Source organism: Dinoponera quadriceps, unplaced genomic scaffold, assembly GCF_001313825.1.
Source record: "Dinoponera quadriceps isolate SergipeBrazil2010 unplaced genomic scaffold, ASM131382v1 scaffold1960, whole genome shotgun sequence".
NCBI classification, from domain to species: Eukaryota; Metazoa; Arthropoda; class Insecta; order Hymenoptera; family Formicidae; genus Dinoponera; species Dinoponera quadriceps.
In genome coordinates this window covers 1-13265 of record NW_014556019.1, presented here as the reverse complement: position 1 = coordinate 13265, position 13265 = coordinate 1, and the positions used below count along the sequence as shown (strand labels likewise).

The window sequence follows — 13265 nt, the reverse complement described above, 5'->3', positions numbered from 1 at the left end:
AGTAAAAATCGAATGGCACAAGACAATCGATATGTTTAGGTCCTCAGCAACTTCTCTAACGGTGATTCGACGATTGGCCAATACTATTTTCTTCACTTCATCAATGTTTTCGTCTGTCGTTGACGTGCTCGGGCGTCCGGCACGCTCTTCGTCGTTCACATCTTCTCGGCTCTCTGAGAACATTTTGTACCACCGATAAACATTGCTTCGGTCCAAGGTAGCTTCACCATATGCCACAGTCAACATTCGGAATGCGTCCGCGCACTTAATTTTGTTAGATTCTTTGATCCATTTTGTGGAATAGGCAAAAATCGAAGACGAGCTAAAACACGTCCAAGCAAAACAGCTGTTAAAGATAAACTGAATATTCAAAATGGTCGAACTTGTCGGCATAAGTGAGGGACATGAGTACCAACATAACGCCAGAAAAAAATCGAAAATCGAATATACGTAACCCGCGGAAATTCAAAATTCACGATACTTTTTGAACAGACTTCGTATTTTGTCAACACACAAAAGAAAATCATCTTATGCCTTGAAAATTGCGGCAATATTACGGTGTGCGCACGTGAACAAGAGTCTCTTGTGAACGTAAAGTTCAATTCAAAATAACACAATGGCGCATTAGCAATAACACAATGATTCTTTAATTTATTGCTTCCTTGAAGGGGCACAACACACGCGTGAGAGTTCCGCGACGCATTCACTCTCAGAAACGTTAACAAGAACTGAAAGTGTGAATGCAAATTCAATAACACTTGGTAAAGTTTGTAAATACCGCACGCAGTTATTATAAAGAAGTATTTCAATGGATAAATTGAGTATTTCTTAAAACAAGCACATTTTAAACGTGTTGTGTTATTGCAATGGCATCATAAAGTAAACGTTAAATATTTGCATACTATGTTCAGCATTTCTACCTGGAGATATGTTAATGGTACTAATTGCCATTCGTTGGATTTTTTTTGAATATGTAAATAATTTTGTTGCAAAAACAAATTAGAAAATGTTGCCCTTATAGATAAGCATGACTGGTAATCACTGGAAAAAATATTAAATGATTAGTCTGTAAGGAATTACTTATTGGTTTAGAAAAAAAGTAATGTATTTTCCCAATAGATGGCTTTGGTGTTTTACAAAAAAGAAATTTCAATCTAGATGGTGTAAGTGTATGCTATTCTGATAACTAACACCTCTAAGCGTCATTTAATATATAGAAGCATTTGTATTCACTTGAGATCGAAAGAAGAATAAAGCAAAACAGGCTACATTTTCCTTGTTGATGCTGTTGTATTTCTATAAAGGAAAAAACGCGACCTAAACGAAAAACAAAAATATGTGCTGTTATGCAGAAGATGCCGTAACAAAATATATGTGACAGATATGGTTTATGAAGTTTAATGCTGGTGCTTGCGACATTCGAAAATAAGGAGCGCTTAGGTCGACCGGCTGTTGCTGACTGAATGATGACTAAATCAAAATTTTAATCGAGAATAACACAGGCCGACAAAACATTTTACCAGAAACCGAAATATACTATCCCGAAGGTTTTTGACTCGCTGAATTCAAATCTGGCCTCAGAAATGCTCGTTTGGCTCAGGTTTCCGAAATATTATAATCTAAAAGTGCAAAAAACGCGATTTTAGCCTATATTTGAGGTCATGCAGCATGGAGAAAACAAAGTTTTTGCCAAATTTTGTCGGCCTGTGTAATCAACGGCACTTGACGCAAAGATAGTCCATTTATCACATACAACTGTCATCGAGCATTTGCACGTGAATCGTCTTGATGTCCGGGTGCTGCATGATTTGTCTGAAGAAAATTAAATCGATCCATTTTTAAAACGAATCGTGACGAACGATGAAAAATGAATTATCTACAGCAATATAGTGCGCAAACAGTCCTGGGAAAACGTTCAGAAAAGCCGTTAATTACTCCAAAGGTTGAGCTTCATTAGGAGAAGGTCATGCTGGAAAAAAATATTAATGACTAGTACTTAAAAACATACTGCTGGTTGGTACTTCAGTAATTTTTTGACGATTTGCTACAGGAATTAATTACTGTGATTATACAATATTGTTTGCAATAAAATTATGTTGATGCAAATCAAACAAATTAGTGTTAGATCATTTTAATTAACGCGAAGTGTTAACTTTGATTAACGCTTTTTAAATTAAAAGAACGTAATTAAGCAGTACAAATATTTTAACATGCCAAAAATTTCGATCTTTCGTTATTGATGGACCTTATTGATGCACCCTTAATGATGGGCAACATAAACTTTATATAATATCAACTACAATTCCTTCTTTCCACGATTTATAAGCATTAATTACTCATTCTTCGAATAATCTTAAATCATTACGATTTATTTAGTTAAAAATAGCAATTTATTGTTGTTTTTACTTCCTTAAAAAAGAAATTTATAAGTTTTCTTTAACACGACTAATCATTGCAATATTCTCCAAGCAGCTGCCGAATACACTTCTTTATGTCATATTCCTATTTCTACTTATTTACTTCCTTACTTTCTACTATTATTGTATTGTAACGAGAAGAACTGTTGTGCACATACATATATACATATGCATACATATCCTGTATTAAATATCGATATGGCTTTCCGAATGATCTTGACCTTTCAGGCAACTAGACCTATTTATGATAATGAAAAATGATCGAATAATTAATGAGTTGGCACTACTTCAGTCTTCAATACTATCTCAACATTTCATATATAAAAAATTGTATATTTTCCCGAAACTGAATAATTTTTATATTTATATTAAGCTCTATCAATGTCTACTCCTTCGTGTACTCTTGCGTTACGTTTTTTCTCGCTTTCAAATCTTGGCTTTGAGTGCCAATATTATTCCATAACTCTTCGTTGGATTCTTCTTTGATCCATTGAAGCCGGGAATCTGTGAAGTTCTTACAGGCCATATTTAGTATTAATTGATTATATACAGAGGTTACAGATACATATTTTTATTTACTTAGTTAAGACTCAGGATGAAAGAATGAGTCTTCTTAAGGTGAGATATACACCTAGATGGTCGAAAAAATCGATTTTTTTTTGCATTTCCTTGAAGTTTGAGGTCATTAGAATATCAGGTAAAAACGGTAAAGTAGTATTTCGATAAATAAGCCAGTTACAGCCGAGACGGTGAAACGTGTTTTACAGCGCCGAGCCGACAGGCGACAGGCAGGTAACGGCAAGTGACCCTTCGAACAAAAGGCGTAGACTTATTTTGTGATTCAATTGTTTGTGTTTTTGGGCATACTAGGCAGGTGTAGCATGCTTGGCTCCAGGTATAACGGAAATATCAGATGGCTGTTATTCATTGCCAGAAGTAGACACGTTTTCAGTAGCTTGTTGTTCGTGCAACTGTGCGTTTTAGTGAATTTTCGTTAGTGAATAAATATTGAGAGAAAAATGGATACAAAAAATAAAGGTTCTCGAGAAGCTTATCGATCCGGATCTTTTTGCAAGGATCGAAGTAAAAAAAAAATACCGCCCAAAAATCGATATTCTGCCGAAAAACTTTCCGACGAGAATATTAGTTCCAGTGCCAAAAAATTGAAGACTGATCGTGAGACATCCGCACCAGAAGATCCAAACATCGGATATCGAATTTTGAATTTTGTAACTGTGTTTTCTGCTTTATCAGAATGTGTAAAATGCAAAAAGTGTGATAGTGATGTTCGATTCTCTATAGAAAGCACTAGAGGACTCGGTTTTAAAATTGTAGTTTCGTGTTCATCGTGCAAGCCGACTTTTATTCCTTTGTGCCCGTACATCAACACAGCTTACGAAATAAACACACGTTTTTTTTTTGTTATGCGTTTACTGGGTATTGGTTTGTGTGGAGCTATGAAATTTTGTGGACTCATGGATTTACCATCTCCGCTTCGACAAACGACGTATGATATGATAATAAATAACATTCATTCGGCTGCTTCAAGTATTGTTCAATTGGTGTTAAAACAAGCTGTTAAAGAAGAACAAGGGAATAACAAAAGAAAACTCGAGTGCTGATAACATAAAACTGACCGTTTCAGAAGATGGTACGTGGCGAAAACGTAGTTTTACCTCGTTATATGGAGTTGCGGTTCTCATTGGTCATTTTACAGGAAAAGTCGTTGATTTTCTTGTAAAATCTTCTTATTGTGGTGAATGTAACTATTGGAATAAACACAAAAATACCGAGCAATATCAGGAATGGAAATCTAATCACGCTGAAAATTGTCAGGTCAATCATGAAGGATCGTCAGGCAAAATGGAAGTAGACGCCATGATAGAATTATTTTCAAGATCTGTCGAAAAGCATGGAGTTATGTACACAAATTACGTGGGGGATGGCGACTCTAAGACGTACACGGGGATAATAAATGCGAAACCGTATGGTGATGAGAATGAAATTGTTAAAAAAGAATGCGTGGGGCACGTTCAAACGCGAATGGGAACCCGTCTTCGCGGATGCAAAAAAAATAATCCTGGAATCGGCGGCAAAAACAAATTGACAGCAAAGCTTATAGATAAACTGAGCATTTACTATTGTTTAGCTATTCGCAGAAACTGTAACTCCAAGGATGACATGAAAAAAGCGATATGGGCAACATTCTACCATTACAGCTCAACAGACAGCAAGCCTCAGCATCATTTCTGTCCAGAAGGCCCCGAATCGTGGTGCAAGTGGCAACAAGCGAAAGCTACAAATAAACTGAAAAATTTCCGTCACGATTATGCTGCATTGCCAAAAGAGGTGTTAGATGTCATTAAACCAATATACGAAAACCTCAGCAATGACAAATTGTTAGAACGCTGTGTTGGCGGATATACCCAAAACTCCAATGAGAGCTTCAACCAACTGATTTGGAAGATAGCTCCAAAAACGATGAACAGCGGAGCCGAAATCGTTAACATTGCTGTATTTCTGGCAACATACATGTTCAACAATGGTGTCACCTTATTATTGGAAATTATGAATGTGTTGGGAATATCAGTTGGTTCAGGAACACACTTGTACGCTGCAGAAGAAGACGAAACTCGCATTGCGAAAGCCGAGCTGCAAGCGCAAGAACAGACAAAAGAAGGTCGAATACGGCGCCGACAACAAAATTTAGAAGAAATCAACATTCCGTTGACCGAGGAAGACCCTACACTATGGGTCTGGTATCGATGATTCCATGTAAGTTGACAAATTTCATGATTAATTCATTCCCAAATTTTCAAACGCGTTTTTCTCAAAACCACGTTTTTTTAAATCGGTATCCAAAATTTCTCGAAAACCAATGAACCGATTGCCTTGAGGTTTTTTTTGGTTATTCTATACACAATTATCTAGTACTTGTCATAGGATTTTTTTTCCGTTATTTAGTTTTTGTTTTATAGGCAAAGTAATAATTAATTTTTGGCCCAAAAATCACCCTTTATGTTCAGACGTTCGCCATTTTGTCATAAATCGATATTTTCAAAATCGCCTATGACAAGTACTAGATTATAGTATCTATTTTAATAATCTCTTTGGTTTTTTCTTTTCAGATGATTTTTGAAGAAACGCCAGTGGGTACCGTGTTTTTACAGTGCTTCAAGTATCATCCAATATCCATGTAAATTTTTGCTATTTTTAACTAAAAAAAAATAAATATATTTTTTAATGTATATACTTTTAGATAATTAAAACCCCAATCCGAAATTTCAAATAGTTTTCCTTGAAAAAATTCACAAAAAATGATCTTTTTTCCGGTTTCTAGGTGTATATCTTCCCTTAAAGGAATAAGAGGTTTTCTTTATAATTTAAGAAAGACGAATTTTATCGGATGGACGTGGGGCTTAAGCAGGTTAGCGGTAGAGCAGTTGCCTGGCAAGCGAAAGTGCCGGCTTCGATTTCCGGCTAAGATTACCATGTGGCTTTGTTATTTTCCATTCCTTACCGGTAATAATAACAGGGTGACCAAGTCCACGCATTCTCAGAAACGAAAAAGAACGAACATATTTTTTAGGATTAATATGGTGTGTCTGTTCGTGGAGAAGCTCGAATGATTATATAAGAATAAATATTAATCGTCAGCCGACTGCCATGAGGTTTCGACGGAACTTATGCTGCGAAGAAATAGGCATGCCATGGTACATTCGATACTACTATTACTGTTATTCTTTTAACGCTATAGCCCCTTTGTAGGGCATTTTTCTCGCATATACTTGTGGTGCGCACGCTGATACATAAGAATATATGGAATCTACAGTTTAACGCCGATTCCGAGCAGCAGATTGTTAGAGTAAGATTTTCGTGGCATAGACGCTCTCGGTGATTTACCAGTCCATCCGAAAAGGAGGACACGACCGTATGAAAAATGTATTGAGTTCTATCGGGAGGTAAACCCGGGACACCTCTAAGTGTAGCTGCTAAGCCCCAGTGCGCTGTTTACTACGTCACGCTCGTGCTCACATTCGATATAAAAGACTTATCATGCTACGTGAACATGATACGCAATAATTTCGTCGTGAATTCTCAGGTCGCGAGCGAGATCAACGTTTAATTCCATAGCTTCGATATATTAGTGGTGGTAAAATAAAAAGACAGAAAAATCGAGCGAACAATACGCTACGCGCATTTATTGTTCTTTCAATTTGCCATTCGAGACGAGACCCCTTGCGAGGACGTCGTTCGCTTTTATTTTCGGTAACGCCGGCACATTTGCTGGCTTAACGTAGGTATCGTAATAAAATTCCCCAAATAATACAAACATGAAGACATTTTGCGGTATCATTACCGCGGCTACCCATTGCGGGTAACCGCAATCCGTCCACAATAATTTGGAGTAGTGCCATGCTAGCATAAAGAACTGAATCATCTGCAGCTGAGTAATGTTTTTTTTCCACGATCTCGTGTTTATTTTCATGGACGACAGCAAATAGTATGTGTACATTATTGAGTGAACGAACGTGTTGAGTAATCCTGAAACAAAGTTACGTTCGATGAAAGGTTACAAAATTCAAATTTCCACACGCGCATATTCGTTGTGCTAGAATTATATATACAGACGTAAAAGTTCATCGCATCGTCAAATAGCAAGCATTATACTTTGATCTTTTGTACATCAAATCGGAAAAACTTCCAATAACGTCAACTTTATATCATTCTTTTTCGAATATTATACTACTTAATGTTATTATATATTTCTTAATATTTTTTTTCCGATTTCTCACGATTCTTATTATTGATGGCAATAAAATATACAAATATATTAGATTATAATGGAAAATAAAATATTTCATATACAAGTGAAGGTTCTAGCAGGACAAGGGAGTTTAGCGGCTGCCAAAGAAAATTTATCTGTACTAGACGCAATGCGAAGATGTAATTGATAAAATTATCTGTGTAGAATTCCATATCACTTTCTCGTCCTATTATCGGGATATCATAAAAAAAAAAACGTATTTTTCACTTTTCAATTTTTGTCTCAGCCGCTATTATAGATATCAGGGATTAGTATCATTGGGATAATAAAATATTTTTGTTTATTTGAGTATCATTTTGATTTATATAACGTGAATCGGGCAAATCAATAATATGTTCACCACTGCAACATTATACGTACCTAATAACGAACTGTGACCACCGGGAAAATATTTAACGCCTACCCAAGAAGCCATTACCATGCCAAAGTGATGATATACGTGAAGGAAGCTTACTTGACTTTGCTTCTTCCTAAGTACAAAGAAGATTGTGTCCAGCCAATCAACGATCTTGAGCAAAAAGTAGTACCAGAACATTCTTGAGATCTGTTTGGTAACAAAATATATAACGTGGTCTTGCTCAATAATTTCCTCTCTTCTCTTTTATTTTCATATAAGGTGAATATCCTAATTAGTGAGAGTGTCCCAATTTGTGACAATCGCAATTGTTCTTCTTAATATAAGTCAAATAACATAGCTCCATATTAATCCTAAAAAATGTGTTTCTACACTAGATTTTATATATTATCTGTTATAACAAGTTTCGTGTAAAATTAAAACCCGTGTAAAAATCGTATACAGTCTATCAGTATAGGATATTGGCACGGTACCAAAAAACAGATATCATGTTTCGGTATTGCCTAATACTAGACCTAAAACTAGGCAATACCTAATACTAGCCTAATACTAGCCCAATATTAAAAAAGCAGTATTATTGGTACAGGTCTTGTATTCAAAATTGATACTAGGCATTGGGCCGGTACCGGAAAAGTGGATGTCATAAATGTAAGAATGTTATCTTCTTACAATTTAAAATTACCGTAACTTCATTAGCATATTGATATATTGTGACGGGTATCTCCAGTAAACTATATATATAATTATATACGCAAATAAAAGCAAATTTCGAAATTTTTTGTCTTATTTTAATACTATTTTAATTACTTTAAGTCTCATTTTAATTACTTGTAGAAATAGTTAGGTACAACAAATACAGAACATGTATGTTTATGAACGTGAGTATGTAGGTATGTAGTGTGTGCCTGATACATGTATATGTGTGTGTGTGCTTCTCCACTTCATGTGACCGTTTTGGTTCAACTACATCTGAACCTACATCTGCAACCATAGATAACGTATGTCACTTGTTTTTAATAAAATACTTCAAATAATAGTTAAAATATCATCTTTAATAGGGAACTTCTCTCTCTTTCACCAAGACTAAACTTTATATCTCCGTTTATCTAATAATTTATTAATTCCTTTTCACGATGATGTTACTTTGTCACTAATTGGGACATTCATTTTAAATGAGAAAAACAAAATTATTCCATAGCTATAATAATGTTATAATACCTTTTCTTTTACGAAAGTAAATGTAAATTTCATGAAGTTAATCATATTGATAGAGAGAGAGAAAGAGAGAGAGAGAGAGAGAGAGAGAGAGAGAGAGAGATTGGGAGGGGAGGAAGAGAAGGCGATGGAGTGAAGGAGGGGCCCTCACTCTATTGCCTTCTGTCCCTCCCCTTCCTCCCCTCAAAATATGTATTTATAATTATAATTTATTTCTGATTAATTAATTAAATTTTCATAGTTACCTGTATAGCTCTGGGTGCATAGGAGAAATCGACAGGTTCACATTGAAAATTGTAATTTGTCAACCACATCAGATTTAATGCCTGAGTAAATATATATAATATTTACATTTATTATATACATGTAATTTTTTATAAACGAGCAATATCTTCTAATCTAAAATTATTTTACTATTAAAATACACTGAAATATTTGCGAAATTTGCAATATTTCCGAAGCTGTGTCTCCTTAAATATTGATCTTTTGGTACTTTTCATAAGACCGTGTAAGTTGATGATTAAAAGACAGAAATGTTTTTTCTTATCTTTACTTCTCTGTAAAAGATCAGGAATTAAAAGAAAATATAATACCGGACTTACCAAATAAAATATGTATAAGTTCGATATAATTTGCAGAACGTTATATATCTGTATTATCCTATTCAATTTGTAAGGTTGTCTTTTCTCCATAAATTTTGGTCCAAGAACATTTACAAAGTATATGTAAAATATAATCAGAGATGGGGTATACCATAAATTGCCGATCAGAAACAGATCTTTGGTACGTGGATCTTGCAATAGAATAAGAAAATCATTAAAATTAGTAAAAATGGATGTACAATATTAATTTTTTTTAAACGAGCTATGTTTGCAACTGTGTCTACAACAAGAAGATAAACATCTTGAACATTTATTGAATTGAATGCAAGGAATTCTGGTGGAAATATATCTGAATGTGAGAGACAAACGGACTCGCGCTAATCTAGTACATGTGCTTATATTTATATATAGATACATACAGAAAGACAAATGGAGGTGTGAGATAAAGTTCACAATCTTTATTGTCATCTGATATACTTTGAATAATGTCAACATTACCATAATTTGAAAGATTCATAAATCAAGAAGTTCTGAACGGAAAAGGTTTAAATATATCATTTTGGAAACGTTTCGACATCAGCTATAAGAATCTGTTATCAAAAATAGGGCGTTCCATTTAAGAAATTACTGATGACATTTATATAATCTTGAAAATTTTTTTTCTTTTTTAAATTAACTTCACTATTCTTTGATCCCCTTCAAACCATAGCATTTTTATCTTAAGCATTTTTTGCTATGATGCATACTTTCAAAGATAACAGCTTGTAACATTTTAAATGGTATTAACCCTGTATTAACTTATCTTCCACCCTGTATTAACTTATCCTCATTTTTTATTGTTTATTACCATTTCTTCATCGAGTCTGGGACGACAAAGCTCAGCAGTCAAATTTTATACATATAAACACAACGTAATATAGTGTGAAACACCAACCTGCTAAATCCTCGTTCAGGAATGTAAATCCTTTGATTATTTTGTCTAGAGCTACAGCCATGATTATAGTGAAAGTTGAATTCCACTTATAATTTTCTTATTATAAAATTCATACACTTAACCTTTAGCTCTTTATCCGTTTTTCTTTTTTTCGTTTCTTTATCGGTTGATAATTACAACGAAAGTGGTGAAGTTTCCTTTTCTCTCTCTCTCTCTCCCTCTCTCTCTCTCTCTCTCTTTATTCCTCTCTTTCTCTCTCACTCCTTCCTCTAACTGTAAATCTATCTCTTTATTTCCTTTTTTCCTTGGTTTAAACACTTGTTGCTATATTTCTTCCCCGAATAGTTATATTATACCACAATGATTTACTTAGTAAAAAAATAAAAGTTTATTAAAATTTTTACTAATTTCTTTCGGCACGACCAGTCACTACGAATTTCTCCAAGCGACTGCCGGGTACGCTTCCCATCATCAGATTTCCATTTCTATTTCATTGTATTGTAATGAGAGAGAGAGAGAGAGAGAGCATTGCGTATGTAGACGAGCACATCCCACGAAAATTGACATATCGATGTTGCCTTCCGGATGATATTGACCTCTCGAACAACTTAACCCGCCAATGACGGTGAAAAAATGTCGAATATTCAAGAGTTGTTAAACTATTCTCACCGATTTGGTAAGTTCAACAGTTTAACAATTCCGACAATCGAATAGTTCGATTATGGTTTTGTGTTTTAAATAGTCACGACGTTGCGTCGATTCAACGCGTATGAATTCTTTAAATAAAAGAAGGAAAAAAGAAAGACAGGAAAAGAAAACAACTGTTTTTACCACAATGATAATTATAATATAATCAAAGAAATGAAATAAACAGTCTTCAAGAATTACATCTAACATAGTCTTAACCTGCGTAAACGATTTCCTTTTCTAAATATAAAATTTAATGACGGTACGAACCTTAACTTTTTTCATGTTTACAAAGATCACTGAGAGCGTCTGTTTTAGTAATCTCGCACTCAAACATTACGAACAATAGTGAGCCTACATTTGAGATAAAATATTATGATTAAATTCTTTTGAAGAAAGCAATTTTTCAACGATAACACAAATTTGACATTAGTCACCATTTATGCGCCGTTTCGGATATTTCCCAATTTAACCTCTTAATAAAACATGAAGTACAATCATTGCAAAGAGAAATGGCAAAAAACGGTGATTAGATTTTGAATATTATATGTAGTAAATCGGTATAAATATTTGTCTCTTCACAGATCAAATTTACGGATAGAAAACGTCACGAACGTTTGTGTATTTAGATATATATTATATCTAAATCGTCTCTCTATAGAAACCTACATTGTTCCGATGATTTTACATAAAAGTAAATATTAATCATCAGCCGATTGCTATGATGTTTCGACGGAATAGCAAAGAAAGAGGCATGCCGTCATACATGCAACATATATAAATGACTACTCATGCTATCTTACGAACGTGAAACGTAGTAATGTCACCGTGAGTTCTAAAGTCATGAGCGAGACAGATGTTTAATTTTGATCCCGATACATTAGTAGCAGTAAAATAAAAAAACAGAACAATCGAACAGAATATATATTACGCGCATTTATTGTGTCCCTTTACCTTGTCATTCGGGACGAATGAGACGCTGTTCGCTTTTAAATCTGTTGATGTCGCTGGATTCGTTGGCTTAACGTAGGTATAATAATAAAATTCCGCAAATAATACCAACATGAAGATATTTTGCGATATCATACACAACGCTACCCATCGCGGATATTCGCAATCCGTCCAGAATAATTGGCACATGTGACATGATATTGTCACGAACTGAATCATCTGCAGCTGAGTAATATGCTTTTTCCACGATAACATGTTAATTTTCATAGATGACAGTAAATAGTATGTGTACATTATTGCGTGAACGAATGTGTTGATTAATCCTGAAACGAAGCGTTAGTGTCCGATGAAGAGTCTGACAAAGTGCAGGTTCTTGCATTCGCATGTTTATTACACAAAAATTAACCTTTATGGTATAATATGAAAAACGGCGACATCTTTACTAAAATAATGGGTCTCCAGATTTCGACGATTATTTCATTTAATTACAACCGTCCAAACAATCAGTAAAAATTCATGAATATACTTCCAAGTTTGTAGAACAAATGTATGTAACCAAAGTTAGACAATAATAATATGTAGCAAAATTTATTTATGAAAAAGGAAACCCAGCTAGGGGAGAAAACTTCCAAGAGAAATATCAGTCGAGCAGTAAAGACTCATTATTGTACAGTACGGGTTAAATATTCAAATAATTCATCGCGTCATTAACGCTTTTCGGTCGTAATAGTTGTAAGTATGGGTATCTTACTGGGAATATTCCGGATTTCGACCAGCAAGGGTTAAATATAGAATTATCCTTAATTTTCTGTATATTAAATAGAATTGGAATATCCTTGACTAGAATCGGAAGAAATTCCTAAATGACACATTATAATATCATTCTTTTCCGAATACCGATATTATAGAATACTATTTAAAGTCATTATACATATATACATATTATTTTTTTAATTTCTTGCAATTATTAATAGTGGTAATATGATACGCGAATATTTTAAAATAAATTGGACAGAAAAATATTCCATATACAGATAAATTTATAATGAATGAGAAATTAATATTGTTTACCACTCAACTTAAAGTATTTGCAAAAAAAATTATTGTAGATAATTTTAAAAACAAATGCGTACGCTAATCGATCACACCGATAACTGTACTGTATTCGAGAATAGTTCATCTTTTCGTCACGGTTTTCAGGTTTTTGAGCTCCTTAATGATATTTAATAAAAGTTTAAATATTCGGTGATCACATATACCACCATATAACATTATA

General features: G+C 34.1%; 2 protein-coding genes across 2 annotated transcripts; one reads left to right on the top strand and one right to left on the bottom strand.

The window, feature by feature from the left end:
* The first annotated feature begins 4133 nt into the window (after positions 1 to 4133).
* Positions 4134 to 5186, top strand: LOC106746440. Its single transcript, XM_014623045.1, has 2 exons — positions 4134 to 4179; positions 4254 to 5186. Exon 2 carries the CDS (start codon positions 4281 to 4283, stop codon positions 5184 to 5186), a length of 906 nt encoding a protein of 301 aa, XP_014478531.1. The 5' UTR covers positions 4134 to 4179; positions 4254 to 4280.
* Positions 5187 to 6592: 1406 nt separating this feature from the next.
* On the bottom strand, positions 6593 to 10412 carry LOC106746446 (elongation of very long chain fatty acids protein AAEL008004-like). Its single transcript, XM_014623050.1, has 5 exons — positions 10352 to 10412; positions 9418 to 9608; positions 9061 to 9141; positions 7606 to 7789; positions 6593 to 6962 (listed from the first exon to the last, which is right to left on the bottom strand). Exons 1-5 carry the CDS (start codon positions 10410 to 10412, stop codon positions 6619 to 6621), a joined length of 861 nt encoding a protein of 286 aa, XP_014478536.1. The 3' UTR covers positions 6593 to 6618.
* Between the last annotated feature and the right edge of the window lie 2853 nt (positions 10413 to 13265).